The sequence below is a fragment of the Quercus suber genome, unplaced genomic scaffold, assembly GCF_002906115.3.
Source record: "Quercus suber isolate HL8 unplaced genomic scaffold, Cork oak 2.0 scaffold_360, whole genome shotgun sequence".
In the NCBI taxonomy this organism is placed as follows: Eukaryota; Viridiplantae; Streptophyta; class Magnoliopsida; order Fagales; family Fagaceae; genus Quercus; species Quercus suber.
The window spans coordinates 24,857-52,849 of NW_027069812.1; the positions used below are offsets into that span (position 1 = coordinate 24,857).

General features: G+C 37.0%; 2 protein-coding genes and 1 non-coding gene across 3 annotated transcripts; all 3 read left to right on the forward strand.

Annotated features, from left to right (window-relative positions):
• The first annotated feature begins 2,195 nt into the window (after positions 1-2,195).
• On the forward strand, positions 2,196-3,428 carry LOC111998662 (protein SEEDLING LETHAL 1, chloroplastic). Its single transcript, XM_024030762.2, has one exon. The coding sequence runs from the start codon at positions 2,389-2,391 to the stop codon at positions 3,415-3,417; it is 1,029 nt and encodes a 342-aa protein (XP_023886530.2). The 5' UTR covers positions 2,196-2,388; the 3' UTR covers positions 3,418-3,428.
• An 11,905-nt stretch (positions 3,429-15,333) lies between these two features.
• On the forward strand, positions 15,334-26,052 carry LOC112001030 (hydroxymethylglutaryl-CoA lyase, mitochondrial). Its single transcript, XM_065760261.1, has 7 exons — positions 15,334-15,603; positions 16,076-16,257; positions 16,339-16,516; positions 16,835-17,041; positions 17,125-17,162; positions 24,270-24,459; positions 25,654-26,052. The coding sequence occupies exons 2-7, from the start codon at positions 16,118-16,120 to the stop codon at positions 25,900-25,902; spliced, it is 1,002 nt and encodes a 333-aa protein (XP_065616333.1). The 5' UTR covers positions 15,334-15,603; positions 16,076-16,117; the 3' UTR covers positions 25,903-26,052.
• On the forward strand, positions 15,381-15,483 carry LOC112001031 (U6 spliceosomal RNA). The gene has a single exon (XR_002881775.1). It is a non-coding gene; the product is annotated as a U6 spliceosomal RNA (small nuclear RNA).
• Positions 26,053-27,993: the final 1,941 nt, after the last annotated feature.

The following is a 27,993-nucleotide window of genomic DNA, read 5'->3' on the forward strand; positions in this document are numbered from 1 at the left end:
GTTCATATCTCAATGTATATGCATTAAACATAAGTCTTTTTTTTTTTTTTTTTTAATGTACATGAATTTTGAAAATCTAAATGTCGAATGACATGTTCTTTATATTTTAAACATCCATGTCAAATTTCTTTCCAATAAGATGTTATTTACTATAAAATCAATTAACTTGATTTTTATTCATAATTTTAGACCAAAAAACTTGAAATTTAAACACTAAATTTATGATATAGCTATTTATATTTGATTTTTTTAAGATTTTGTAAGCATATGGGATATAATAAGAATATTCAATCCAATGGTTAGATTTTTAAAATTTACATTTCTATACAATAAGAGAAATGTTATGTCCACAACATTTTCACAACAAATCTTATATGGCAGATTGTTAATTATTATTACGAGTGGGTAAGAAAGCAATTTTAGTGGTGGATTTAAATTTAAAACCTGTAACAATCAGCCAACTACGATTTGTTGTGAAAATGTTGTAGACGTAGCACCTCTCAATAAAAAAAAATGGTAAAATACTATTTTGGTTCCTAAATTTTAACAAAAGTTTGTTTTTGTCCCTAAACTTAAAAAAAAAATCATTCTAAAATTTGTAAATAGCATTTTCAATATTTTAGAGACAAAAATAGGGATAAAAAAAACATTTTCAATAGTTTAGGGATGAAAAACAAACTTTTAGTAAAATCGAAGAACATAAATAAAACATTTTTAATAGTTTAGGGATGAAAAATTCAATCGTTTAAAGGAACAAAAAATAAACTTCTTAAAGTTTAGCGATGAAAAATAAATTTTTGGTAAAGTTTAGGAGCCAAATAAAAAAAAAATTTTAAAAAAAAATTGCATGAGGAGTTTGATTTTTTTGTGTTTTGCAATTGCAAACCCTTTTTTTTGGGAGGGGGGGGGGGTAGGAATCTTTAGCTTCGACCCATTGGGCTTTTTCTGTCCTTTTGATTTTTTGGTATTTTATGTTGTAGGAATTAGGATCTAAAGACCCAACTTAGGAAGAGAGTAATTAAGTGTGCGTTTGGATTGAAATGAAAAATTAAAATTATTTCATTATTCGGCTTATTTTTGTTACTATTCATACACCCTACTGCACTTTTTGGCACTATTTAGGGTCCCACTGTACTATTTCAAGTAACTTTTACCTTTAATTACAATACTTTAAACAATAATTTTTTAGTTTCAGCAAAATAAGCGGTATCTAAACATACTATAAAAAGACATGCACACATCAGACTCAGCTTATGAAATTGATTAGAGGAAGGTACCAGTTGATTGATGCGGGTTTGAGTTGAAAACCATAAATGAAAAGCAATGGTTTGAAAAGTAAAGCTTACGAAAATAAGGTTGATTTCTATTCTTTTACTGTTGTACTTGTACCTCATTAGAAAAATTCGAAGTTACGAGGTGTGTTTAGGTGGGGATATGGGATTTTTTCAATCGAACTCAACCCACATGAATCGAGTTAAACTAATAAATTTGACTTTTTTTTTAATTTAAAAAAAAGCGTTAAAAAAAAATTTAAAATTTTTAACACAAGTAATAGCAAATTTACTAATCAAACTTACACGTAGTACTAAACTAACCAAACTATTTGATTAGTGCATTAAACCAACACAAATAATAGTAGATTTATAATCTTATAAATCTATTAGTAGTTTATCAAACTAAAAAAAATAAATAATAAAACCATATAATATATATTCTAAATACAAATCTATCTAACCTAAATGGCTGTAAATAAAAAATAAAAAATAAATAAAAATTGGCAATCAAACCCAACTCACTAACTCCTACAAACTGATCTAACCCGCCAAGTGTATTGGATTGGGTTAGTTTTGATGGATCAGTGTATTGGCTGTACACTCTTAGCTGTTGGTAGTTCATCAACTATTTTTTTCCTTTAAAGAATATGGACGAGATTAATTTTATCCTAAAAGAAAATGTACAACTTAAAAAAAAATTTATTTTTAAAAATATAAAAATACTTTTACACAATATACAAAATAAACAAATAAAAACATGCTCCTTCAAAAGACACTAACTCGTCTCCCTTTTTTGGTTAGGAACTTATACCATATGGCCTTATGGGCTCATAGGCAATAACTAAGCCTGTTAATAGTCTTTGGGCTCAATTTTTCCCTTCTCTCTTGAACAGTGGGCACCCTTATCACCTATTCCCAAACTTTGTTGGTACTCACTTTAGCAATTAGGATTTCAGATAGCACATAATCTTCAAAATCATAATTTTTGGAGCCTTATCCTCTTCCCCCACACCACTATCTACATCCCTCCCATCCAAAGAGAAAAAAAAACAAAGAACTTCCCACTCTTCACACTCCTCACCAATCAGCCATGTAGCAAGCAACCCCCAAAATAATGCATCAAAAACACACAATCCATTTCCTCTCCACCACCACCACCAAACCCCATTTCCTTTCTTCCCTCCACCACCATGACTATTCTCAAAGGAACCTCCACTTCCCTCCCATCTTTTCCCTCAAAGCCACCACCACCACAACAACACTCTCTCTCCCTCTTAAACCCCCCAAAACCCCTGAAATCCCAAACATATCCCCACCCTCTCAAACCCACTCTCACTCTCACTTCCAAGAAAAAATGCTCTACCTCGACTCAATAGGCCTCGACTTCTTATCCTTAATCAACCACCACCCTCCGATCATATCCGCCTCTCTTCCAGACCTCAAATCCACCGTCGATTTAATCACCTCCACGCTCTCCCTCACCTCCGTCGAGTTCCGCCGCATCATCAACATGTGCCCAGAAATCCTCACCTCCCGGGTCACCGACATAGTCCCCATCTTCACCTTCCTCCTCCGCGAGGCCCGCGTCAACGGCTCTGATCTCAAGCGCGTCATCAACCGACGGCCCAGATTGCTCGTCTGCAGCGTCCAGCTCCGGCTCCGCCCCACCTTATATTTCCTCCAGAGCATCGGAATCTCCGAGGTTCACAGACACTCGTACTTGCTCTCTTGTAGCGTCGAAGACAAGCTCATTCCCAGAATCGAATACTTCGAAAAAATCGGATTTTCGCGCCGAGACGCGGTCACAATGTTTCGGAGATTCCCGCAGCTGTTCAATTACAGTGTGAAACAGAACTTCGAGCCGAAATTCGACTACTTTGTCGTGGAAATGGGGAGGGATTTGAAGGAGCTGAAAGAGTTTCCTCAGTACTTTTCGTTTAGCTTAGAGAATAGGATTAAGCCTAGGCACCAGTGTTGTGTAGAGAGAGGTGTGTGCTTTCCTCTACCTGTGTTGTTAAAGACGAGCGAGGAGCAATTCTGTGATAGATTGGAGGTATGTTGTAATTCTTCGATACCATTCAGACATTCTCCTTTGTGGTGTACAAATTGTGATACTATTATTCAATCCAATATTATAGAGTAAATTTGGGTTCATTTTTGTTTGCCCATGTTTTAATTGTTGGGTTTGGTTTGTCATTGCTTTTATTTAGCTCTAGCTATGGTTTTTGATAAATGGGGTTGTGAGTTATTGGGGTTTTGGGTTTGGCTTATGTTTGAGAAAGTCAGAGAAACACCAACTAGGAAGTGAAAATTTAGGCCCAGGTGTTTGGAAATTCGGCTCAACTCTCAAAATGTATTTGAATTATTATGATCGACCTTGTGGATTACCCGTAGTTCAAAATTTTAAGATCATTGAAGTGATAGACTTATAGTATTCCTGTGGACTGAATTTGTGGGTGCTTATACATGTACATACCTTTTACGTTGTCTAAAACCTCATGTCTTAAACGAGGCGAAAAACTATTTTGATGTGATTCGTACTTGCTCTCTTGTAGCGTCGAAGACAAGCTCATTCCCAGAATCGAATACTTCGAAAAAATCGGATTTTCGCGCCGAGACGCGGTCACAATGTTTCGGAGATTCCCGCAGCTGTTCAATTACAGTGTGAAACAGAACTTCGAGCCAAAATTCGACTACTTTGTCGTGGAAATGGGGAGGGATTTGAAGGAGCTGAAAGAGTTTCCTCAGTACTTTTCGTTTAGCTTAGAGAATAGGATTAAGCCTAGGCACCAGTGTTGTGTAGAGAGAGGTGTGTGCTTTCCTCTACCTGTGTTGTTAAAGACGAGCGAGGAGCAATTCTGTGATAGATTGGAGGTATGTTGTAATTCTTCGATACCATTCAGACATTCTCCTTTGTGGTGTACAAATTGTGATACTATTATTCAATCCAATATTATAGAGTAAATTTGGGTTCATTTTTGTTTGCCCATGTTTTAATTGTTGGGTTTGGTTTGTCATTGCTTTTATTTAGCTCTAGCTATGGTTTTTGATAAATGGGGTTGTGAGTTATTGGGGTTTTGGGTTTGGCTTATGTTTGAGAAAGTCAGAGAAACACCAACTAGGAAGTGAAAATTTAGGCCCAGGTGTTTGGAAATTCGGCTCAACTCTCAAAATGTATTTGAATTATTATGATCGACCTTGTGGATTACCCGTAGTTCAAAATTTTAAGATCATTGAAGTGATAGACTTATAGTATTCCTGTGGACTGAATTTGTGGGTGCTTATACATGTACATACCTTTTACGTTGTCTAAAACCTCATGTCTTAAACGAGGCGAAAAACTATTTTGATGTGATGTTGATGGTTCTATTTCCGACCAGGTAGAAAAGGATTGCTATCTATGTGATACACGAATATGAACGTTGTCTGTCATTTCTGTGCTTTGTAAAATATGAACCAATATTCATTTATCTTGTAGACTTGTACTATATGCGATTTAGGAATGTGAGATAGGAAATGTTGCTTTCAGATTAGGTCCAGTCATACTAGTTGAGTGCCAAGTTCTTAGATCTGAATATCTGATATTTTGACATATTTTAATATCACAGGTACTTGAACCTCACCTGTAACAATACTAAGATTGGTTGCATAGTGTCTTTGTAAGGATGAATTTGAGGCTAGGGAGATTGCCTTGGTGACTAGAGTTCCAACAGTTTGGGGACGCCCAATTAAATTGGAACAATACGAAGAAATTACACAACTCTGTCCTGTATTTTTAGCTTTTCTCAACTGATGGAATGCGGATATGGTGACAGTGAAGTCCGAAAGTTAGGTAGTATAAAGGTTATTGAAAAGGAATTGGAATTTGCCATTTTTCAATATGTAGGCTTGTGTGTTTAGGATGGAAATTTTAGGGGGAGTGTGTGTGTTGCCTAATTTTTTTTGGAAGTTTGGCTGCATATTGATTAGCCTAAAATTTTAAGGTTAAGATCACTAAAATTGTATTCTTCCCATGGACTGAATTTGTGGGAGAATCTAAAAGATTCACACAAGTTTAAACTATTCTGATATGATGATGTTAATGGTTCTTCTATAAACCAGGTAAAAAAAAGATTGGAATCTATGTGTCAATCCAAGTACTATGTAGAATATTAGATAATGTTCATCTGTTCTATCCTTTATCTATGTGACTTAGGAATTTGAGAGAGTCTGAGATGTTTGTTTGCAGATATGGTCCATGCAGGATCCATCATATTGTATATAGTATACAGGTTTAGTGTCAAGTCCTAGAATCTGAGATGAGGTCAATTTTATTCCTATAATCATTTGGCAGTGGAGCCAAGTAATGCCAACAAGACTTTTGGCAGTGGAACACTTATTAGCGTTGTGCTCTATATGTTGTGAGAGGAAAGAGTGCTATATTCGATGCATAAGATACCTTCTCAAATCTCAATGCAAAGGGCCTTAATTGGTTTTGACTGTGTGCTTATTCATGCAAAGATATGATGTTTCTTACTTGCCTTCACAATTGAGAATATCTCTGCCGTGAGGAAGGTGGTTTATCTTGGAGATGAAAGGAGTTCTGGTTTTAGTGTGTTTAGATGAATGGTATGTGAAGTGTTTAATTAAACTTGTTTGAATGTTTGGGAGAAGAGGGTTCAATGGGATCTTACCTCTCCAAACCAAATCTGTCATTTTTTCTGTGTGTGTCTGGATGAAGCGGGGTGACTAGGGAGTTGGATGCATGGTGGTGTTTCATTTACTTTGTTTTGCTGTTTTTTCAAGGGGAGGGGGAAAAGGATTTAAGGGAATTGGAGGGGTAAAAGATGTCCTTCCAAAGTCCAAACCCATCACTTTTGGAAAAATGATCCTCTCCATTCAAGTTTTTGTCAATTTGTCAATTCCAGTTTTGTCTATTGTCAATTCCATGGTTCAAATAAAAATTTAAAAAATTAAAAGGTGTACGGATGGTCATATCCTTTAAAATTATAATTGACATGACAGTATGGATGTGGGAAAAAAACAGTGATTGAAGTTATTTTTGTTATCAAAAGATGGAAGTAGAACAGCAACAACTCATGCGCTCTAGTGAGGAAGAAGCAGAACTTGTGAGAAGTGTGAAAAAATTCAAGGATAGTTCCACTGCTCAAGCAACGGCGTCTCACCATAAGCAGGTAAGTTATAGAGATAGTTTGGTCGGAGATATCCCTGGAGCCTATGCTCAAGCGTTCAGCTTTGATAGGATTGTGGAAGATGACGTTGACTCAAACTCAGATCTTGATGATATAGTTGAGGGCAAGGTAGATGTCCATCTTTCTAAGGAAACTAAGGCTCGTATGAGGGCACCTTGGGCGAAAGCATTGATTGTGAAGGTTTTTGGTAGGACTGTGGGTTACAGCTACCTCTCTTCCAAACTCAACGCTCTATGGAATCCATCTGCCAGAATGGATTGTGTTAACCTTGGTAAGGACTTCTTCCTTATAAGATTTAGTGATGACTCGGATTATGATAAGGTTCTGCGCGGTGGCCCGTGGTTTATAGGGGAGCATTATCTTGCAATCAAACCGTGGGAGCCTTATTTCGAGGCTTCAGAAGCTTCCTTTGATGTTGTTGCAGTTTGGGTGAGGTTTCCGGAACTGCCTATTGAGTTCTATGATCCTGAAGCGCTCCGTGAGATCGGAAAAGCCATTGGACCGGTTCTAAGAATCGATTCTTACACTGCCACTGGGACAAGGACCAGTTATGCGCGCTTGTGCATTCAGATAAATCTTATGAAACCTTTGGTTACTGCTGTTAGAGTGGGTAAGCTGCGGCAAAAGGTTCTGTATGAAGGCATTTCGGCTTTGTGTTTTTGTTGTGGAAGGATGGGCCATAAACAAGAGGCTTGTAGTTATCGTGTTTCTTCCCCGGAGCAGACTGGAGATGCTGAGCAGTCTGAGCCACTTTGTGATGCTCAAAAAGCCACCCAAACCGAGCCTAACTTTGGTGAGTGGATGTTAGTTAAGAGAAAGAAACGTACTGCACAGTTTGGGAGAGGCCGTGGGACCAAGATTTCCCACCCACAGCAGGAAGTTAGTTCCAAAGTAACTAAAGATATTACCAACCCCTTTGACAATAGTCTGACTAATTTCAAACCTGATGTGACCTTCAAGTTTAATGCGGGCCAGACTAAAGGAGACGTTGGGACAGATTTTAACACTTCAGAGTCACGTGAGATTTCCTGCCACACGCAACATATCAAGGATACTACCGCTATTATTAATGGAGAAGCCAGTCTGCGCTCTTCGGTTGACGTGATTAAATCTCAACCTCAGAAAGTTGGATCATTGAGGGGAAAACCCATCATTTCTCCTCGTGAAAGAAGAAATCCCATTTCTAGTAGCAGTAGAGCTTTGAAGCGTCCTAACCCATACTTTGTCCGCAACCAAATCCAACACGCTGATCATGGAGCTTGGCAACCCCTCCTCCCCTTCTCTGACCACTACAGGGTGGGCAATATGGTATCACAACAAAGCCATAGCCATCCCCGATGTGGTGATTGCTCAAATCCAGGCAGCCCCGACGGAAGCTTTGGGCAAGTTCGAGGAGGAATTGGAAAGAGCTTGGAAGCACATGTTTCCGATCACACAAACTAGTATCAACACGGGGAATTTACCGTTAGATCATCCAGCATGGGGAACAACCCCAAACCCATGGTGGAGGTTTCTCATGGATGCCCCACTAATCTCAGAAATGGAGGCTCAGGAGTTGAACATGCTACGAAGGCCATTAGTGCAGCCCCACTTGGACAAGTACGGATGGCTTGTTCAGGAGAGGAAGGTGATAGATTTCAGGGGAACAATGACATCTCATTTGGGAAACCAACCCACCATGAAGCTGATTCAGACTGTCAGCCATATGAAGAGTTGCGACCTTCTTCTTTGCTGCCGGGAGGAAATTCAAGGGATTTTGAGCTACATGGTAGTGTGGAAGCCAGAATGGGTGGCGTCCAAGGACATGTTGAGGAGGTTGGGATGGAGCATGATGGCTTCAGCCAGGATGGGAACTAACCCGCCGGAAATCCCAAACATCCATTGTGCAAAAATGAATATCATTTTGTGGAATTGTAGGGGTGCCTTGAACCTAGATTTTAAAAGACGTGTGATGGAGATTTTGGTGAACCATTTTCCTGTAATGTTGATCATTACAGAAACTAGAGTTGGCGGTGTGAGAGCTGCAAAGATCATTGAGGAGCTTCCTTTTGATGGTTTTTTTGCCACCGATACTATTGGATACGCGGGTGGTCTGTGGCTATTATGGAAAAAAGAAGAGGTTGAAGTTTTTGTGTTGTCTGCAACGGAGCAAGAGATACATGCCACTGTCAAGGTATGTCACTTAAACCTTACTTGGCTTATTTCTCCTATTTATGCTAGTCCACGTGTAAATGAACGTAGAATTTTATGGGCCAATTTAATGCAAGTAGCTAAACTCCATAACCTTCCCTGGTTGCTTCTTGGCGATTTCAACGAGGTTCTCTGTGGGGAGGATAAATTTGGGGGAAGAGGGGTTAACCTTAAAAGAGCCCTTGATTTTAAAGAATGTCTGGATAGCTGTAATCTCATTGATCTTCGATTTTCTGGACCCAAATTCACCTGGTCAAACTCAAGGCAAGTGCCAGACTTAATTTTGGAGCGCATTGATCGCTGTTTTGCCAATCCAAATTGGAGATTACTGTTTCCTGAGGCTTCAGTGACCCATCTGTCGAGGGTGTTCTCTGATCACTGCCCTGTTCTCCTTGAACTCTCACGTCCCCCCCCTACGGATCAGAATAGACCATTTAGATTCCAAATTATGTGGATTCATCATCCTGAATTTCCTAATATTGTTAAGGAAGCGTGGGAATTGGAAGCTAATTTGAACGTGGCTATTAAGAAATTCACAGAGAGTGCTAATCATTGGAATAGATCAGTTTTTGGGAACCTGTTTACCCGTAAAAGAAGAGTGCTAGCCAGGCTCTATGGTGTCCAGAAAGCCCTTGCAATTGGGCCTAGCCAATTCCTTGTTCGTCTAGAAAAGGAATTGGCAGAGGAATATTTAATAATCATGCAACAGGAAGAGGAGTATTGGGCGCTCAAATCTCGTCTTAATTGGGCTATTTATGGGAATCGTAACACTTCCTTTTTTCATGTTTCCACCCTCGTGAGAAGACACAAGAATAAAATCAAGAGTATTAAAAATTCTGTGGGTGAATGGATTACTGATGAGGCTGGAGTTAAGAACTTCTTTTGGTTGGAATATCACAAGTTATTTGAAACTGGGATGGTTTTCTCGACTTTGTCCTCTGATATTGAGAACTTTGCTTGCTGCTTTTTATTTGAAGAGGAAAGGAACTGTCTGAGTGTTCCCATTACGGAGGCGGAGATTAGGCAAGGGCTCTGGGCTTTAAAGCCGTTCAAAGCTCCCGGTTCCGATGGCCTTCATGCTGGCTTTTTTCAATATTTCTGGGCTGATGTGAAGACTGCTGTGTGTAATGAAATTTTCTCCATTTTTGATATGAGAAGGATGCCAGAGGGTTTGAATGAAACTTTGGTAACCCTCATTCCGAAATGCCCTAACCCAGAAAGCGTCCATAACTATAGGCCGATTAGCCTATGTAATACCATTTACAAAGTGGTTACCAAGATCATCGTGGGCCGTATCAGACCCTTGCTTGATAAATTGGTTTCGCCTAATCAGGCAGCCTTTGTTCCTGGGAGGAGGGGTTTGGATAATGTTGTCATTGCTCAAGAACTTATTCATACTTTGGATAACAAGAAAGGCAAGGTGGGTTTCATGACTATAAAAATTGACTTGGCCAAGGCGTATGATCGCCTCAAATGGTCATTCATTCTTAAAGTCCTTAGAGCTTTTCACTTTCCCCAAGCTCTCATAGAGCTAATCATGAGCTGTGTTTCATCATCCAGTATCTCTATTTTATTTAATGGTGGTAAATTGGAAGCATTTAAGCCGTCTAAAGGGATTCGCCAAGGCGACCCTCTCTCCCCATACCTCTTCATCTTGTGTATGGAATATCTTGGATTTCTGATAAATAAGAGTTGTATGTCGAAGAAGTGGATACGTTTGAAAGCCTCTAGGAATAATGTGGAGGTTTCCCACTTATTTTTTGCTGACGACTTACTACTTTTTGCTAAGGCTAACACGGATGGAGCTGAGGCCATCAAGGAGGTTCTGGAAAAATTTTGTGAAGAGTCCGGGCAACTTGTGAACTTTGAAAAATCTCGTATTTATTTCTCGCCGAACTCCCATGAGGGTGTTAAGGAGAATATCAGTGCTATTCTGAGAATTCAAGCTACTTCCTCCCTGGGTAAATACTTGGGCTTTCTGTTAAATCACAAGGGAGCTGCCAGGTCTCAATACAATTTCATTGCTGAAAGAATCATTTCTAAACTGGCTGGATGGAAGGCCAAGTTTTTATCCTTTGCCGGTAGAACTGTGTTGGTTAAATCGGTCATGACAGCTATCCCCAACTATGTGATGCAAGGGGCTGCGCTGCCTGTACACCTTTGTGATAAAATTGATAAAATTAACAGGGATTTCTTTTGGGGATCAACTACGGAAAAGAAAAAATTACATCTGGTTGGCTGGAGCAAAATTATCAAATCTAAAAAAGAGGGTGGCTTGGGTATACAAGCGGCTAGGGCGAGGAACATTGCCCTCCTTGCTAAGCTTAATTGGAGGCTTTACCAGGAGAAAGAATCGCTATGGGGCAAAGTTGTACTTAATAAATATTGTTCCTCTGGCCGGCGTAATTTTAAGGATCCTGACAAGGTGCCTTGTTCTTCCATTTGGACGGCTATCAAGGTTGGGTTCCCTGTATTTGAAAAAGGTATTTGCTGGAACGTGGGGTCTAACTCCAATCTGAAATTCTGGGAGGATAAATGGGTTAAGGGGTATACGGTAAGGGAACTAATTGAGGGGCCCCTTAATCAACATGAAGCTGAGTTATCCATCTCTGATATGTTCCATTTGGGGAGTTGGTGTTGGGATAAAATTTCTTTTGATTTACTTGCTGTAATACGGGAACAAATCCGGGCCATTCCTATGCAACTCTTTGGTGATAAAGAGGATACTTTGGCATGGAAATATTCTAAGGACGGTGAGTTCAGTTCTGCTTCCGCTTATATTTTGGCTAACTTTGAGAGTGCTAATCCTCAGCCCTTTACGGGTAAGTGGCTATGGAAGTTGGACACACTTCCAAAAATCAAGCATTTTATATGGCTGTGCTTCCATAACAGCATACCAGTTAGACAAGTTCTAAATGCCAGGGGTATTGAATGCGCAACGTGTTGCCCATTGTGCCATAATCAAGAAGAATCTATTCTGCATCTTTTGCAGGACTGCCCTTTTGCTTTGAGGTTCTAGAATATGCTTCGAACCATGCAGGCTTGTACAAATTTTATGCAATTGGATCTGCTTGAATGGCTCAGGCAGAACTGTCTATGCTACAAACAGCTCCAAACCAACGGTATTCCTTGGTCATCTCTTTTTCCTTTTGCGCTTTCGTGTTTGTGGAATCATAGAAACAAAGTGGTGTTTGAGAATTCTATTTGTAATGCTAACCTTCATACTGTGTATATTAATATGGCAAGGGAGTATTTTTTTTTGTGTGGGTAATAGGCAGCAACTTAAGCATCACATTTTCAGTCCTATCTGTTGGCATAAACCTGATCATGGTTGGTGTAAACTAAACTCGGACGGGGCCTCTCAAGGAAACCCGGGTAAGGCTGGTGGGGGAGGTCTCATTCGGGACCAACATGGGAATTGGATTAAGGGTTACATGAGAAGAATTGGTGTAGCGTCCAGCTTCATTGCTGAGTGTTGGGCCTTGAGAGATGGATTGCTACTTGCTTCTCAACTTGGCATCCATCAGCTTGTTGTTGAGCTTGATGCTATTACCGTCGTTAATCTAGTTTCTACCTGCTCAACCTCTAATAGAGCCTATTCTCCTATTCTCAATGACTGCAGGTACCTTCTGGGGCTATTTCATCGCTTCAAGGTCATACATACCTTTAGAGAGGCGAACAGATGTGCGGATTGTCTGGCTCGTGCGGGCTGCTCACTTGCTGAAGATTTTGTTGTTTTAAATTAGCCATCTAATGATGTTTTATGTAATATGTTGAGCACTGACGCTACTGGGTTGTACAGTATTAGGCACACAGTAATATGAACAATTTTAACAAATAAAACAGTAAGGGCAAATGGTAATAAAGATTAATCAACAAATAAAGGAAATAAGCCCAGTTCGGTCTGTAAGGGCAAGGTCAGGGAGGAAGAACGCCTCTTCTCAACACGATTAACCTCTGAGGAAAAGAATTCCTGCTGTGGAAATTAATGGGTTTGAGGGAGGCGGACCTGAATGGACAATGCCTAGGACGATTATATAAGAGAGTAGGGATTTGAGAAGGAGAGAAGGGAAGGGACCTATCGGTGCATGCCACTAACACTTGCTCTTTTCTCTCTATCTTTCTCTCTTTTCTCTCTGTCTTTCTCTCTTTTCTAGTCTTTCCTTAGTGATTTCCACAATTGTCGTTTTTAGTATTGTGCTCCCCTCTTTTTCTAAGTATGTTTCAGAGTCTTTTTCTTTATGTTGTGTTGTATTGCTCTCTTCCTTCTTGTTGTTTTCCCTGTACACGGCAGAGGCTTCCTTCTTATAGTGCCTGCCGTGACCGAATTTTACTATTCTACCCCCTAACCACCTTTGTCTGGTCTGGGCGTACTTGCCGACCATCACTGTTCCGTCTGCGAGTTCCCCTGTTACAGACAAAGACAACTTTTTTGTCTGTTAGTCTGCCGCGGCACCTCTTCCTGCTACGGTGATGTTTCTCTCTCTCTATCCCTCATGGCATGCACCTATTGGTTCCAACTCAGCCTTGCCTCTTTTGGGTGGTATGTCATCCCAGCAGGACGTATCCCTCCAAAAGAGCTTGAGCAGGAACCTCAAAACAGGTCTTCCCCTCTCCCCACCTCCAAACCATGCCCTCTTACCTCTGACCCACGTCCCGTATTGGCTGGGTATAGGCTGGTGGTGCCTGGACCTTACGCGTGCATATGTCTGAAATATGCCTGCTGTTCATGCATCTGCCGTGGACTGGAGACTTTGCTTGTATTGCTTGCCATCCGTTTCTGGCTTTTCACGAGCTGCTACTCTGATTTCCCTTTCCCGTAGGGGTTGTGCTTTACCTTTTACCGAGTACTGGCCTTTGCGTTCTCTTCAACCCAATTCTTTAATTGCCTTGGCTTCTTACTGCGTTACTTGGCCTTTCCCACCACGGCGATTTGTTCATGCTAGGCTTCTTTTCAGGCTCGTCGTTCATTTCTTTCCCCTAGTGGCTTAATATGGCCACTGATGTTCTCACTTATGGGCTCTAGTGTCCCTTTCTTTTCACTTGGGCCTATCCAGCCCATTCACTTCCTTTGGACTTCCTCGGTCCATTTACTAACTCCGCATCCCATGGGTATTTACTAACTCAATTGGGCTTCTCTGTCCCAATTTCCTCATTCTTATCATTGGGGTTCATAAGCTTGCCATTATCCTCTACTTTCTTTGTTTACATTACTTTGGCCCTACCACGGCCCATTCTTGCTTTTCCATACCACATATTGCCCATAGGTGCTGTTTTCTCTCTTTCCGGGTCTTTTAGGCCCACTTACTCCCTCAAGACTCATTTATTTATATTAAGAGTTTGTGATCCATTATTTCTGCTGCTTGAGCCTAATGGTTTTACTTAGTCTGCTACTTCTCTACTACCCGTATTTTTGGGTTGGGCCGCCTTCTGCCTATTTCAAAAAAATGACCCTCAACAATGGGCATTCTTAAGGTAATAATTAATAAAATAATATTAAACAAATTTTGATACTATTTTCATGAAAAATATAAAAAGTTATTAACAAAATTAATTAATTTATCATATTTTCATAAAAATATTTCTAAAAATAGTTCTTAAACCTATACTCTTAAAGCATATATTAACCTTTCCCTTTTTTATTAGTCAAACTAACAATCCATCTTTTATCGTTGCGCAGTGTATTTATCAACGTGCAACCTAAACCTTAAATAAATTGAAAAAGTTAAATGCATTTATGTAAATATGTTTTACCATAATTCATGTCTTATCACCGCTCGTCACATCTCACGTAAATGCGTGAATTATAAAGGCGAATGAAGTTGCATTATAATGTACCATTTTCAACATTGCAAACTTTTCTGAGCTCATCCATTTAAGCCGAAATAATTGCTTACTCCACTCATGCGATGACTTGGTACGGTTGAAAAATCACTCATTAAAAAAAAAAAAAAACATATATGTGTGGAGGAGAAAAAACAAGATAAAAAAAGAAAGAAAAAACGTATGAATGAAAAAAAAAAAAAAAAAAATCTAAGGAAGGATAGGAAAAATAATATAAAGAATAAGAAATCAAAATTGAGTAACATTACTACATTATTTTCATAATACTTTCACAATAAATTTTAAGTGACAGAATAAATTTTAAGTGACAGATTGTTATCAGTTGATATTGGTGAGTAAAAAATAATTTAAATTGTGGGTTCAAATTAGAACTAATAACAATACCATATAAGATTTTGTTGTGAAAGTATTGCGAAAAAAATGTTATAAACACAACATTTCTCATTAAGAAAAAAATTCTTAATATTGTTTGGAATTTGAAAAATATAAATGAATTAAGAAATATTAAATAGAGAATAAAAAAATAATGAAGAAATAATATTTTAATAAAATAAAGAAAAAAATGGAGAGTTTATTGAAAAGTATATTAATAAAAATGAATAGGTAAAAGAAAAAAGTTAATGTTCATTTTTAAACAGTACAAAAATTGAGAGGTTGTAGGAGATGTTCTAAATCTGGAAAAAGTGAATAAGTAAAAAGAAAAAAATTATGGTTCATTTTTTAAACAGTACAAAAATGGAGAGATTACAGAAGATGTTCTAAATTTGGGCATGGCCATAGCACCTGTTTTAACTTTAGAAGGGGTCGGTGCCGAAGTCCCACATCGCAAAGAAACAGTAAAATGATAGCATTTATATACAGCATGCATCAAGTAACTAGTGTCCCTTCGGGGACATCCGATAAAATTGGAACGATACAGAGAAGATTAGCATGGCCCCTGCGCAAGGATGACACGCATAAATCGAGAAATGGTCCAAATTTTTTTTTTCTTCTCTTTTTTGCCCTTAATCTAGACACTTAGGTTTACGAAAATACCCTCTACAAACGCTATCATTGCCACTCGGGCTTTCCTCATTGCCATTGGAAACCTCTGGGTTCCCAAGGTAAGCTCTTTCTATTTCCAATCTTGTTTGCATAAACGTGTACTCTGAATTTGAATAAATTTGAGTTTTATTTGTACGAAATTTGAAAATTTTGAGTCATGCACACAAGGTGTTCGATGAAATGCTTCTGACCCATGCAACTCATCGACCCATTTGTTAAAGTTTTATTATTAGTTTCTACAATATTATAATTTTGTTTGATTACTTCTTTCCTTATGGGTTATAAAATTTTGATGCTCTATTGCTGATTTGTCATAGATGTTTCTTGCTTCTATTGATTCATTGAATCATATTTCCTCAGATTGTTCATAAATTGTATCGAAAGATAAATGACAACTGGGCAAGAATGAAAATCAAATTTGCACTAAACTATGGTCTCAGAAGTCTTTTCAAGCTATGATAAGTCATAGGTTCTTGAATTATGATTTTAGTGATCATTGATAAAGCATCTTTTTCTCCCTTTTGTAATCAGAGGAACTAGAATCATACAAAGTCATTTTAGGCTGTTGATGCAATGCTAGCGGCAAGGGGTTTGGATAAGTTTTCGCGGAATAGCAAATTCTTGGTTGATAGGATTGTGTCAGTCATGCCAATTTTGGAGGAACCACTTGGTGTTACCAATCACTCAATGGTTGGAGCTGATACACTCAAGAGGTTTTCCTCTAGTGCTGTACTTTGTTTGATAATTCATTCTTAACAAAATAACCAAGAATTTTAGTTCATTTTTTTTTATAGTCATGAGTACACAAGAGAGGCATTCTTACAGATAAAACAAATAAGGAATGTCTATGGGAGAGATATGATGAATGTGGTGCTTGCAAGCGTTGGTGGGAATTATCAGGCACTTGGTAATGCTCGTAGTGCTTTGTGTTCTGTAAATCGTCCTTATAGCACAGCAGAGTTCTCAAATAAGGTAGATGGATCTTTTATAGACTTTGTTATCTCTATGTATTGTAATTAGAGATTTTGTTGTGAGCTATGGAGGGCAGGAGTAATAGGTTTCACATGTTCTCTAATTGTAGGATCCTTTTTTCAAGTCCTTCAACAATGAATAGGATACCTTACCAAGTTTATCTTGAGAGTGTACTTCTCTAGCCTTTAATCTTGGCATGATTTGATGTTTTTAGAATATCGTGTAGTAATAATATGTCTATTTCTACATTTCATTTTAGAAATTTCATTATGGTTGTTATGGAGGTTTTATTTTCTAATACTATGTACGACACCACAGTTTCTTAAAAGTATTCCAGGATTTGTGAAGATAGTGGAGGTTGGTCCAAGAGATGGATTGCAAAATGAGAGTAACATTGTACCCACTGCTGTAAAGATTGAGTTGATAAAAAGGCTTGTTTCTTCAGGGTTGCCTGTTGTTGAGGCCACAAGTTTTGTTTCACCAAAATGGGTACCGCAGGTAAACATGGATTTTGTTGTCTATAAGAGATAATCTGCCTTGTTGTGGACTTCTTTGGTCAGGATTTATACTTTGATTGTTCCTTCATCTCTCTGCTCTCTTAAATTCAGGTTGATTGGTCTCCTTATTCTAGGAAATCTGTTAGAAGGTCATTTCCTTTTTGTTCTTTGTAGTCTCTTACAAATTCAATTTTTCTCATACATACAGATTTAAAAAAAAAAAAAAAATTATGAGTCTTTATAGTGTTTGTTGTTGAGGTGAGAGATATGATGAATGTGGTGCTTGCAAGCGTTGGTGGGAATTATCAGGCACTTGGTAATGCTCGTAGTGCTTTGTGTTCTGTAAATCGTCCTTATAGCACAGCAGAGTTCTCAAATAAGGTAGATGGATCTTTTATAGACTTTGTTATCTCTATGTATTGTAATTAGAGATTTTGTTGTGAGCTATGGAGGGCAGGAGTAATAGGTTTCACATGTTCTCTAATTGTAGGATCCTTTTTTCAAGTCCTTCAACAATGAATAGGATACCTTACCAAGTTTATCTTGAGAGTGTACTTCTCTAGCCTTTAATCTTGGCATGATTTGATGTTTTTAGAATATCGTGTAGTAATAATATGTCTATTTCTACATTTCATTTTAGAAATTTCATTATGGTTGTTATGGAGGTTTTATTTTCTGATACTATGTACAACACCACAGTTTCTTAAAAGTATTCCAGGATTTGTGAAGATAGTGGAGGTTGGTCCAAGAGATGGATTGCAAAATGAGAGTAACATTGTACCCACTGCTGTAAAGATTGAGTTGATAAAAAGGCTTGTTTCTTCAGGGTTGCCTGTTGTTGAGGCCACAAGTTTTGTTTCACCAAAATGGGTACCGCAGGTAAACATGGATTTTGTTGTCTATAAGAGATAATCTGCCTTGTTGTGGACTTCTTTGGTCAGGATTTATACTTTGATTGTTCCTTCATCTCTCTGCTCTCTTAAATTCAGGTTGATTGGTCTCCTTATTCTAGGAAATCTGTTAGAAGGTCATTTCCTTTTTGTTCTTTGTAGTCTCTTACAAATTCAATTTTTCTCATACATACAGATTTAAAAAAAAAAAAAAAATTATGAGTCTTTATAGTGTTTGTTGTTGAGGCTTGACATCTTATGCATTTTGATATGTTTGAGGTTTGTTTGAAATTTTTATTTATTTATTTTTTTGTGTAAGTAAAGTTATTAAAGAAAACCTAATACCACCCACTACAAAAGGTTTCTACCTAGATGGCTACAACATCAAGAAAAGTTACAGCAATCAATAAAATCTAACAAGGTAGAGTAAGTATGGCATGGTAACACTGCCATCTAGTCGAACAAAACTAATAGAAGGATCAACTTCAGCTTTGTTGTGGCCCTTTCCAAACCTTCAAGCGCTTTATTATGCTCCCTCCAAATAGTCCACATAAGACACAAATGAACAGAATTCCAAATATCAACCTTGCCATGTTCAGCAAAACTCCTTTTTCAGCATGCCAGTAAATCAAGAACTCTGTGAAGCATTATCCACTGCACCCTGAACAAGCAGAACACTAGAGACCATAACTCTCTAGCATACTCATAGTGTAGCAATAAGTGATCACCACTCTCCCTGTTCTTCTTACACATTTGACACCAGACGGTGTAAATTATCCCCACTTTCCTGAAATTAAATGTGTTAGGCTCAAAAAAGGAAAGTGGTGAAGTGTTATTTTTATTATTATTAGTAAGTTACACAACTGACCCTCCATCCATTATTATGGGAGAAGAAAGTACGTTGAGCCATGGCTCATTCACAAAGTGGTGAAGTGAGAACCATGAAAGCTCTTTGACCATGTTATGTGCAGTATTCATAATATAAACAAGATTTTTTGGCTGGTTGGCTTCTACTTGTTCTTTTTAATTTTGGATCAGAAGGCAACGTTGCCTGGAGACTTTACTGAGATTACGGGACCAATGATTCTGCACAAAGGTCTGAGATTTGGGATGAGTATTCCCTTCTCTATTTTTCAATTAAATTATTCTTATCTATAAGAGAGAGAGAGAGAGAGAGAGAGAGAGAGAGAGAGAGAGAGAGAGAGATTTAGGATGAGTAAGTTGAGTTTGATGTTATTAAAATATTTTCGCAATATGAGTTTTTGCCCAAATAAGGAACTCTAATAGTATTACTCTACAGACTACAGCAGCCTCAAAGATGATCTCTTCCATATGTATTTTTTTCCAAATTTTAAAGATATTTCTCTATGCAATCAACAAAGCCATTTGAATGGGAAACTTTTTCTGGGCCTCCAAGTCAGTATGAATTTGTGATATATTTCAATCATTCTTAAGTCCAAATCCATAAAATGCTGAAACACTTTTTAATTGAGTCACACCTAGTTGAACGTGATATCCAAACATTGAAAGATTAAGATCCAGGCCGATTAATGATAAAGCTAACTGAAAGGCAATAATATATATATATATATATAATTATGTGCATTTTACATTCATATGGAAAAGAAATATGCATCAAAAGACTCAGACACTTTAGGCTCTCACCATCTGGTCAGCCAGATCAAACATTCTCCCTCCATTAAGTGCCAATAGCTTGCAATACTTTTACAGGAATCTAACCTCTTCTGATACTTCAATACTCGGGACATTTATGAGAGCCACTTCTTAGGGGTTCAAATCTCTTTAAGACAACAACATAAATAAAGCCTTAGTCTCAAAAAGTTTGGGGTCGCCTATGGATCCTCGACAAATTAGTTAGGGTTGACCACATGTATTATTTCCTCTATTCTATTCTACCTGAAGTCATACAAAAAAAAAAAAAAAAAAAAAAAAAAAAAAAGAAAGTACAAAGAAACCAGGTGGGTTGGAAGAATATTTTTGCTTATTTCTCAGGTTTTAATTTTTTCACTACCTAATACTCGAACACTAGAAGATCTAAGGAGTAGTAGGGTACCCAAAAAAACAGAAACAAAACTTTCTGAAGATATTAGTTAACAAGAGTCAGAAAATATACCCACGAACAGGAATTGAGACCTTTCTAGCAGCAAAAGTGACGTCAGAGTACCGAGTGAGACTATCTTTGATGCTACAGTTAATATTTGACTTTGAGAAAGCCTCAGATGCTGAGGCAAAAATGGCTACTTCTTTAGCTCCAGCAGCAACAGCTGCTTCAAAACCCTAGAAGAAAGAAAAATATGGAATAATTTCCTCCATACATATTCTAGATTAATTTATAACTGTATGTTTCTCTACCACAGAAACCATACTTTAAGATTAGGAGTTAATACTGGAAATCTGGCAGCTTCAACATTTCGAATTGCTTCCATTACATCCTTTGCATCTGCTAGCTAAGTCAACAATAAAGTAGTTCAAAAAGGCAGCATTTTAGTCTGTATAGAAGGATTGCCCCCTTCAAAATTGAATGAAATTTATGAATGCATAAGTCCATACAACAAATCTATATGTACAATTACAGAAACCACAACTTTACATTCAATGAAGATGTTTTATTTAAAGATGCTGTCTTTTTTTTTTTTTGGGCCAACGATTATTTAAAGATGCTGTAAAGTATTCAAAGGAGATAACACTAAACAGATACAATCATGGTGAAATATAGTATAGTAGAAGAAATAACAAAAAATGACTTTTGAGCCAAAGAAAAAATTATTAACCCTACGATTTTAAGACATTTTTTATTTTATTTCTACTAATGTGTCACACATTTGAAGACATATGTGAACTCAGCAGCGTAAAATTTAAGCCAGTGATTGTAGTACCGTGAAATTTAAGGAAGTGATTGTATTACCAGAGGCAAAGAAGTAAAAGATTATTAAAAGCAAATGGTGGAGAAAGAGAGATTATTTATATCATCCTTAATAGTTTTCTTACTAGCCCCGCTTAAGTAGGGCTTCATCTTTCACTATAACAACTACTTGAACCCAAATCCTTTTGCAGCCCAGATGTCTCTTTAGGACCTTCATTAGCAACTTTACAATCCACTTAGTTGGTGCTACAGTCAGCCCTAGGGCCACACAACAAGATAAACTCAGTTGACCTTTTTTCGGTTATTAAATTTTGCCACCCTACATCATTCAGGATGCACCCTCTTTTGCGTTTCCATTTGCACACAATTTTTTTTATTGTTCCCTTCTCACAAAATGGGCAAGTTAGGCATAGAGTCATAAAAAATAAATAAATAAATAACCTCTTTGCAATAGGATAAATCAAGAAAATGGCAGTAGCAGCTGCAACAAAGAGCTGAATATGCAACAATTCAAGGCACATAACTAGATGGAAGTTAAGTTGTTACTCAGTATGATTAAATCATATAACATAAGCCCAGTTCCGATATCAGCATTCAATGATTAGAAAACTCAGCTTTCAAGTATCATGATAGGCCTATATTAATAAGGCAATTCAATCATCGTTAACTGCACAGCCTCTCACCCAACTAGAAATATCCTAGTTTGTCAAGGTGTGTAGGGAACACAAGGAATGCTAAAGTTTTGCTAGGTAAATAGGCTATGGCAATTTACCACAGAGAAAGATGCTCTCTGGAGAAAGGCAGAGGAGTGTAAAATATGGTAGTGTATGGGGTGGGTGGTGTTCAAAGAAGGGTAGGGAGGATATGGTGCTTGTATGTGGAAGTATATTCGATTGGGATGGATTCTCTTTTCTGGGTGTATTGAGAAAATTTCTCAAGTGGGAATGGAGCTAATGCTTGATCTTGAGTTTATTGGTGGTGTCAGAATGGTGCTCTGAAAGATGCCTTCCCTAAATTGTATCGTATTGCTCAGAATAGGGAGCTGCTGTGGAGGACTATATGAATTGGAACAATGGATCAATGCACTGGAATATCACCTTTGCAAGAGCTTTTCATGATTGGGAGATAAATATGTCGACTGCTTTTATAGAAACCATTTATTCAGCAAAAATTAGAAGGGATGTAAACGACCAAATTTGTTGGAGACCTATAAAGAGGGGGATATTTGAGGTGAAATCATTTTATTAGGTGCTTTATACTGGGAATGTACATTTTTTTCCCAAGAAGAGCATTTGGAATGCAAAAGTTCATATTAAGGTAGCATTCTTTACATGGACCACTGCTTTGGGGGCAATTCCTACATTCGANTTTATTTTTAAATCAGAATCATTTCATAAAAAACCAAATCTAGCCAAGGTTCAGATTGAAGAAATGATAACAAACAAGTTCTGAAAATTTTAACAAGAAAGAAAAAAAGGGATTGGGAGATTTATGAAGAATCAAAGAAAAGAGAAAGTAAAATAGAAATGTAGGGGCTCAAAGTAACTTTCAAAATCGAGATTCATCTGTTCATAGTATAGGAAAGCACCCTTTATGATTTCTAGTGGAGGAAGTACTCACAAGCTTCTAGGTTGAAATGACACACAAGTTACTTGGTCACATATCTCATTAGATACTAGATTGCATAAAAGAGCAGCTTTAAATCAATGTAGCAGCCGCCACAAAGATTTCTTGATAAAGAAACACTAGCTGCTAAGCTACTTGTGAGTTACTTGCTTCCTAGACTTAGAATTAAATTTACTTTGTCCTTGTAGCTTAGTGGCATTGTGTGTGGCCTCTCTTATAAGGAGAACTAGGCTTCAAATCCCCCTCCCCCAATTGTTGTAATAATTATTCAAAATAATAATAATTAAATTTACTTCACACTGCATCTCAGCTATCAATCTGATTCAAAAGGACAGTCAGAAAATGAGGACATCCAAGGATGCTGCATTCTGCATTGGCTGGTCAGCCTTGTAGACCCCTAGATGGCTGCCTGAATTGGTGCAATCCATTGCAATGATAAGATTATTACGTCATAAGAAAATGCATTTGATGGCCTTCCTTCAGCCTAATGGTTCACGAATTTTATCTCCAACGTAATTATGACATCAACATTCTCAAAAGAAAAACATTGACTTTTTGTCAATGGAATTAGGGTCAAATGGATCTACCTCCGCCATAAGTAGGAGTGGTGGGTTAGGTCTCATGTTCAAGTTCCATGGATGCGTGAGTTGTTTACCAATCAAAGAAAAAAGAAAAAATTAAAACACAGATTTTTTGAGTTTCCTTCAGCCTAATGGGTCATATTATTTATCTCCATCTAATTCCTTGAAGCAAAGAGGTGCAAAAAGGCCCAAAATTCAAGTGCATGATGCATTCTCAAGTTTTTGATGTTTTCATTCTTTGTGCCACCTCCCTTCATAGATATTTTTCAATTCTCAACAGTATGTGGTCTCTAAAGAAATCCTTTCGAAGGAGGTGCCTGCACCAGCTTGCAATTCAGAAATGATTCTGATTTAAAAAAAAAAAATAATAATAATAATATAATGCACAATATAATTTCACTATGCAGAATTTTTACTTGCAAAATTTTATTTATTTATTAAATGGAATTATTTATAGGTAAAATGAGTACCTATAGTAATATAAATGTAGTTATTAATTTTAGATATGTTTTCAAACATATTGATTATCGTTATTCCTTTTGAAAAACCTAAATAAACATAATTTATGCCTAATTTTTAAAAACATACCTTAAAATAAATTTTATTTAATTAATTAATTGCCGTATCGCTGCTCAATCGTGTCCTAGTTTTTCAAGAATGTTGTGTCATGTTGTGTGATGTCCTGTGTTGTGTTGGTGTCTATGCTTCAAAGATGGATGGTAGATTGGGGAAATTTTGACATGATACTCTCTTTAAGAGAAGGATCGTTTTAGTAGATTGGTATTGCATGTGTAGGTGCAATGGCGAGAGTGTGGATCATATTCTGTTGCAATGTGATGTTGCATATGCTATATGGACCCATGTTTCTTTTCCATTCTTGGGGTTTAAGAGGTTCTTCCAAGGAGTGTTGTTGATCTTCTATCTAATTGGAACGAATTGTTTGAAAAAAGGAATGGGTGTTTTGTTTGGAACCTGGTCCTCTTACATCTTCTGTGTGGAGAGAAAGGAATCATGGCACTTTTAAGAAAGTGAAAACCTTGATGGTTCGACTGAGTATTCTTTTCACAACCTAGATTATTGTTGACTCCTAGCAATACCTCATCTATTGCGGATTTCAGCTTTTCTCTCATTTCAATTATAATGTATACTTTGTATTTTTTAAGCCATCTTATGTAATTTTAAAATTATCATTTTTACTTGTTAAAAAAATTTTGAACTGAAGTATGCACTATTACTAGCTAATAGCTATTCATGTTTGATTTACTGTTAACTTGCATGTGTTACTATTTTTTTATCTAGTACACTTAAATTTTTGTTATTTTACCTTGTGTATATCTTTATCTTTCCAGGTACTGTTATTCCAATGCTTGAAGCTGTTATGGATGTTGTCCCTGTTGATAGGCTTGCTGTCCACTTTCATGACACTTATGGGCAAGCTCTGTCAAATATTCTAGTATCTCTACAGGTAAACATTTATAGCATCTTCATTTCTGCATGATTAGAATCAATTGTTTGGGTGCTCATTATATTATTATGCCATCATTTTCAATGCCATGTAAGAAAAGACAAGTTAAAATATGCTAGGATACAAGTAAACTCTAATTAACATTAAAACTAAAAGAAAAGACGAGTCTTCAATACAGGTATAATAATTTGTTAATAGCATTGAAAATAAAACAGATATATTGGGTTTAGCATTGGGGAAAAAAGAAGAAGTTACAATAGAATAATATGTTTAGGCTGAGAGAGTTCCTAACTGAATAGATAAAATAAACACTTAAAAAGTAAAATAATAATAATAAATAAAGAAACTAGTAGCTTCAAGAATACCATGGCCTTGCACTTGGACCTTGGCAACCTTGGCCTTGAGCTTTTCCTTTCCTAATTGGCTAATTGGTGAGGCAAAGTGTCTCTCTCCTGGCTTTGTCCTCACATTACTGCATGAGGGACATGAGCTTGACTTTGTGGATGTACTCCTTAATTGACCTGCTTAGCATAGTCACAGCAGAGCAAGTGAGAAAGAGTGCTCTGATTATTCACTGATCAAAGCCGATCTAGCTTGGTGATGATTAATCTTTGTGGCTGGAATTCAGAGAGAGAGAGAGAGAGAGAGATAGAGCTGATCGTTGAGGGTAGGAAAGGCTTGATCTATGTGTTGCGACGGTCCAGGGACACGCATGCAGTTGTGTTTGTGTTCATAGATATGGAGAGGTTTTTGCCTTATCTGTCCTTCTTAGGTGGTATCTTGTTTTGTCAGAGGTTGCTCTTTCTTCTGAACTACTTGTGTACTTGGGGGTGTTTTCCTCTTGACATATTTTCTTATTAATGAATACATATCTGTGTGCACATGTGCGCGTGGTTACAGTTTTTTTTTTTTGGTGCTCAAAATCTTACAAATTAATTGAGTAAAGGCCTGTTTTAGCTTATCCTAGTTTGTGGACTTCCAGCCAACCTCACACATCCTAGTTTAGTTGACCAAAAATTTATCAAGGCTCCAAGTTGTTTGTCCTGGCCGTGGCACAAGTTTATACAAAATATAAACTTGCAATTTTCAGTTGGCTACATTTCCAAACTTATTACTAAATGCTTGCAAAATGATTTGAAATGCGATTATTTCGTGAAACTTAAAGTTATTTTGCTCATTTGTATTGTTTCACAGATGGGGATCAGCACAGTGGATTCATCAGTTTCTGGTCTTGGGGGTTGCCCTTATGCCAAGGGTGCATCTGGAAATGTTGCAACTGAGGATGTTGTTTACATGCTACATGGACTTGGTGTGAAAACCAATGTGAATCTTGGGAAGCTCATGTTGGCTGGGGATTTTATCTCTAAGCATTTGGGACGTCCATCTGGTTCAAAAACAGCGGTTGCCTTGAGTAAAGCCACATCTAATGCCTCCAAGCTATGAGGTACTAGCTCTAGATCATGTTACGTCTCCCCATTTTGTAAACAAGTTTTATTTCTGTACACATCCTACTTTGGGGATTGTAATAAACATATTTTAAACTTCTCAAAAAAGAAAGAAAGTAATAAGCATGTTTTGCACCTTGGTTCCTTAGTGCACTATCTAAAATAAATTTATTAATTATTGCAGTTGCACCAAGAATGCACGTTGTTACTTGCTAAGTTAATGGATGTCTACTACTTGTAGGTTAAATTATTAATATTATTATTAATGATAAGTTACATATGCATTTAGTGAGACTTTGAACTCACAACTTTACCCCTCCACCCATATTTGATTATGGGATATTTTGTTACATATGTCTTTATGATGCCCATAAGTTTAATTAAACTTGTGCCCTTTTTTTTTCTTCACTTCTAGAACTTATATAGCTTGTTTGAATGGAGGGGGAGGAGCGGGGAGCAAGAGAGAATAGAGTTGTCTAGATCTCTTTTTTGACAACAAAAGAGTTAATCAATTGAGCTAATTAAAACTTGTTTGAAATTATGCACTGAATGCCAAATGCCTAGAAAGGGAGAGGAATGTGTGACTCAATGCACTGTGTTTGAGATTTAGCAAAAAATAAAAAAAAGAAAAAGAAAAAAAAAGGGGCTGCGTTTGAGATTACGTGTTTGAGCTTAGTACATTTTTTTAAAGTTCACTTTTTCTAAGCATGACAGTATTTTTTTCACAACTTTTTTTTTTGATGAAATAAATCAACAAAAATAAGTTCATTTTATTATATTTTATTTGGTAATTAAAATTTAGAGGATTTAATTTAATTCAAGCAGAATTATTTAGATAGAATTTTCAATAGAAGTTAATCTATCAGCGTACAAACCAGAGGAAACTAGACGCTACTCAATCCGCTGGCACTTTTGCTTTGCCAGTGCATTAGCTTTCTAGGTTCCATAAGGGACTGGTGCATAGTAGGATTTTCATTGGTTGAAGTCCATGCACTCAACTGCTCTTTAGAGGGACAAGTTTTTCCCTTCTCTCTCTAGTTTGATCAACATTTATTGCAAAATTGCGACTAAACACCTTTGCTCCAGCCTTTTGTAAAAAAAAAAAAAAAAAAAAATAAAAAAAAACGACTAATAAATAAATGACTTAGAAATGACTCACACTACAATTTTTAACCATTGTCCAAGTGGGTTGTCAAAATCCAGTCCAAAAAGTGGAAAACCATCCACACACGTTGGATATTGGATATTTCTCATATTTTCAACCTTGGCCCTCTAATTTTATTTAAAGCTAAAGGGACAAAGAGAAACACTAGAACATTATCTTATCTCATCCCATAATACACATCAAGAAACAACCAAGAACCAAGAACCAAGAACCAAGCATCATAACCATCATCCCCAAACAGAAAATCCATGACATCTTGTTCACAGCACAAAACACCTTAGAAAAATCTTCTTCCGCACACAATCTCTTTCTACCTCACTTCACCTCACTAAAAGCCCTTCAAGTGTTAAGTCTATAATGTTTAAGCTGGCAAATCGTGAAGAAAATTCTAAGGGCTGTTTGGTCATAGAGTTTAAAAATTATTGTTTAAAAAGATGTGAAAATTATAATTTAAAAAGTGTTGTTGAAATACGTGTTTTTAGTGTTTATAAAACAAAAAAAATGCGTTTGGTATCATAGTTTAAATAATATGTTTTAGTGTTCAAAAATATAAAATATGTGTTTGGTATGTGTGTTTTAGATTATACAAAAAAGCTGAGTAAAGTACAAAATTAATGCCGCTGGGTTGCTGTTTGTGTGGGTGAGAGAGATCCTTGTTAATTCGGTGTGAAGAGATGAGAGGAAAAAATGAGACAATTCTTTCAAAAAAGCTGACCGGGTGGCCCATAATAGTGTTCAACCTAATTACGAAAGTGCCATTGAACACTAGTTTTTATTGTTAAAAATCAGCCCGGAGGTGATTTCCAAAACCATTGTTTTAAACATATGTTTTGAACAATGTTTTTCAAATAGCCCTGCTGCGGAATGGTCCACCAAACGCATTTATTTATTTATTTATTGTTTTTGAACACTAGTGTTCAGTGT

Coding starts and splice junctions, on each gene's coding strand:
- LOC111998662 (XM_024030762.2), top strand. CDS start 2,389: ATGCATCAAAAACACACAATCCATTTCCTCTCCACCACCACCACCAAA.
- LOC112001030 (XM_065760261.1), top strand. CDS start 16,118: ATGCTAGCGGCAAGGGGTTTGGATAAGTTTTCGCGGAATAGCAAATTC. Junction 16,258..16,338: donor GGAGCTGATACACTCAAGAG/GTTTTCCTCTAG, acceptor TTTTTTTTATAG/TCATGAGTACACAAGAGAGG. Junction 24,460..25,653: donor ATATTCTAGTATCTCTACAG/GTAAACATTTAT, acceptor ATTGTTTCACAG/ATGGGGATCAGCACAGTGGA.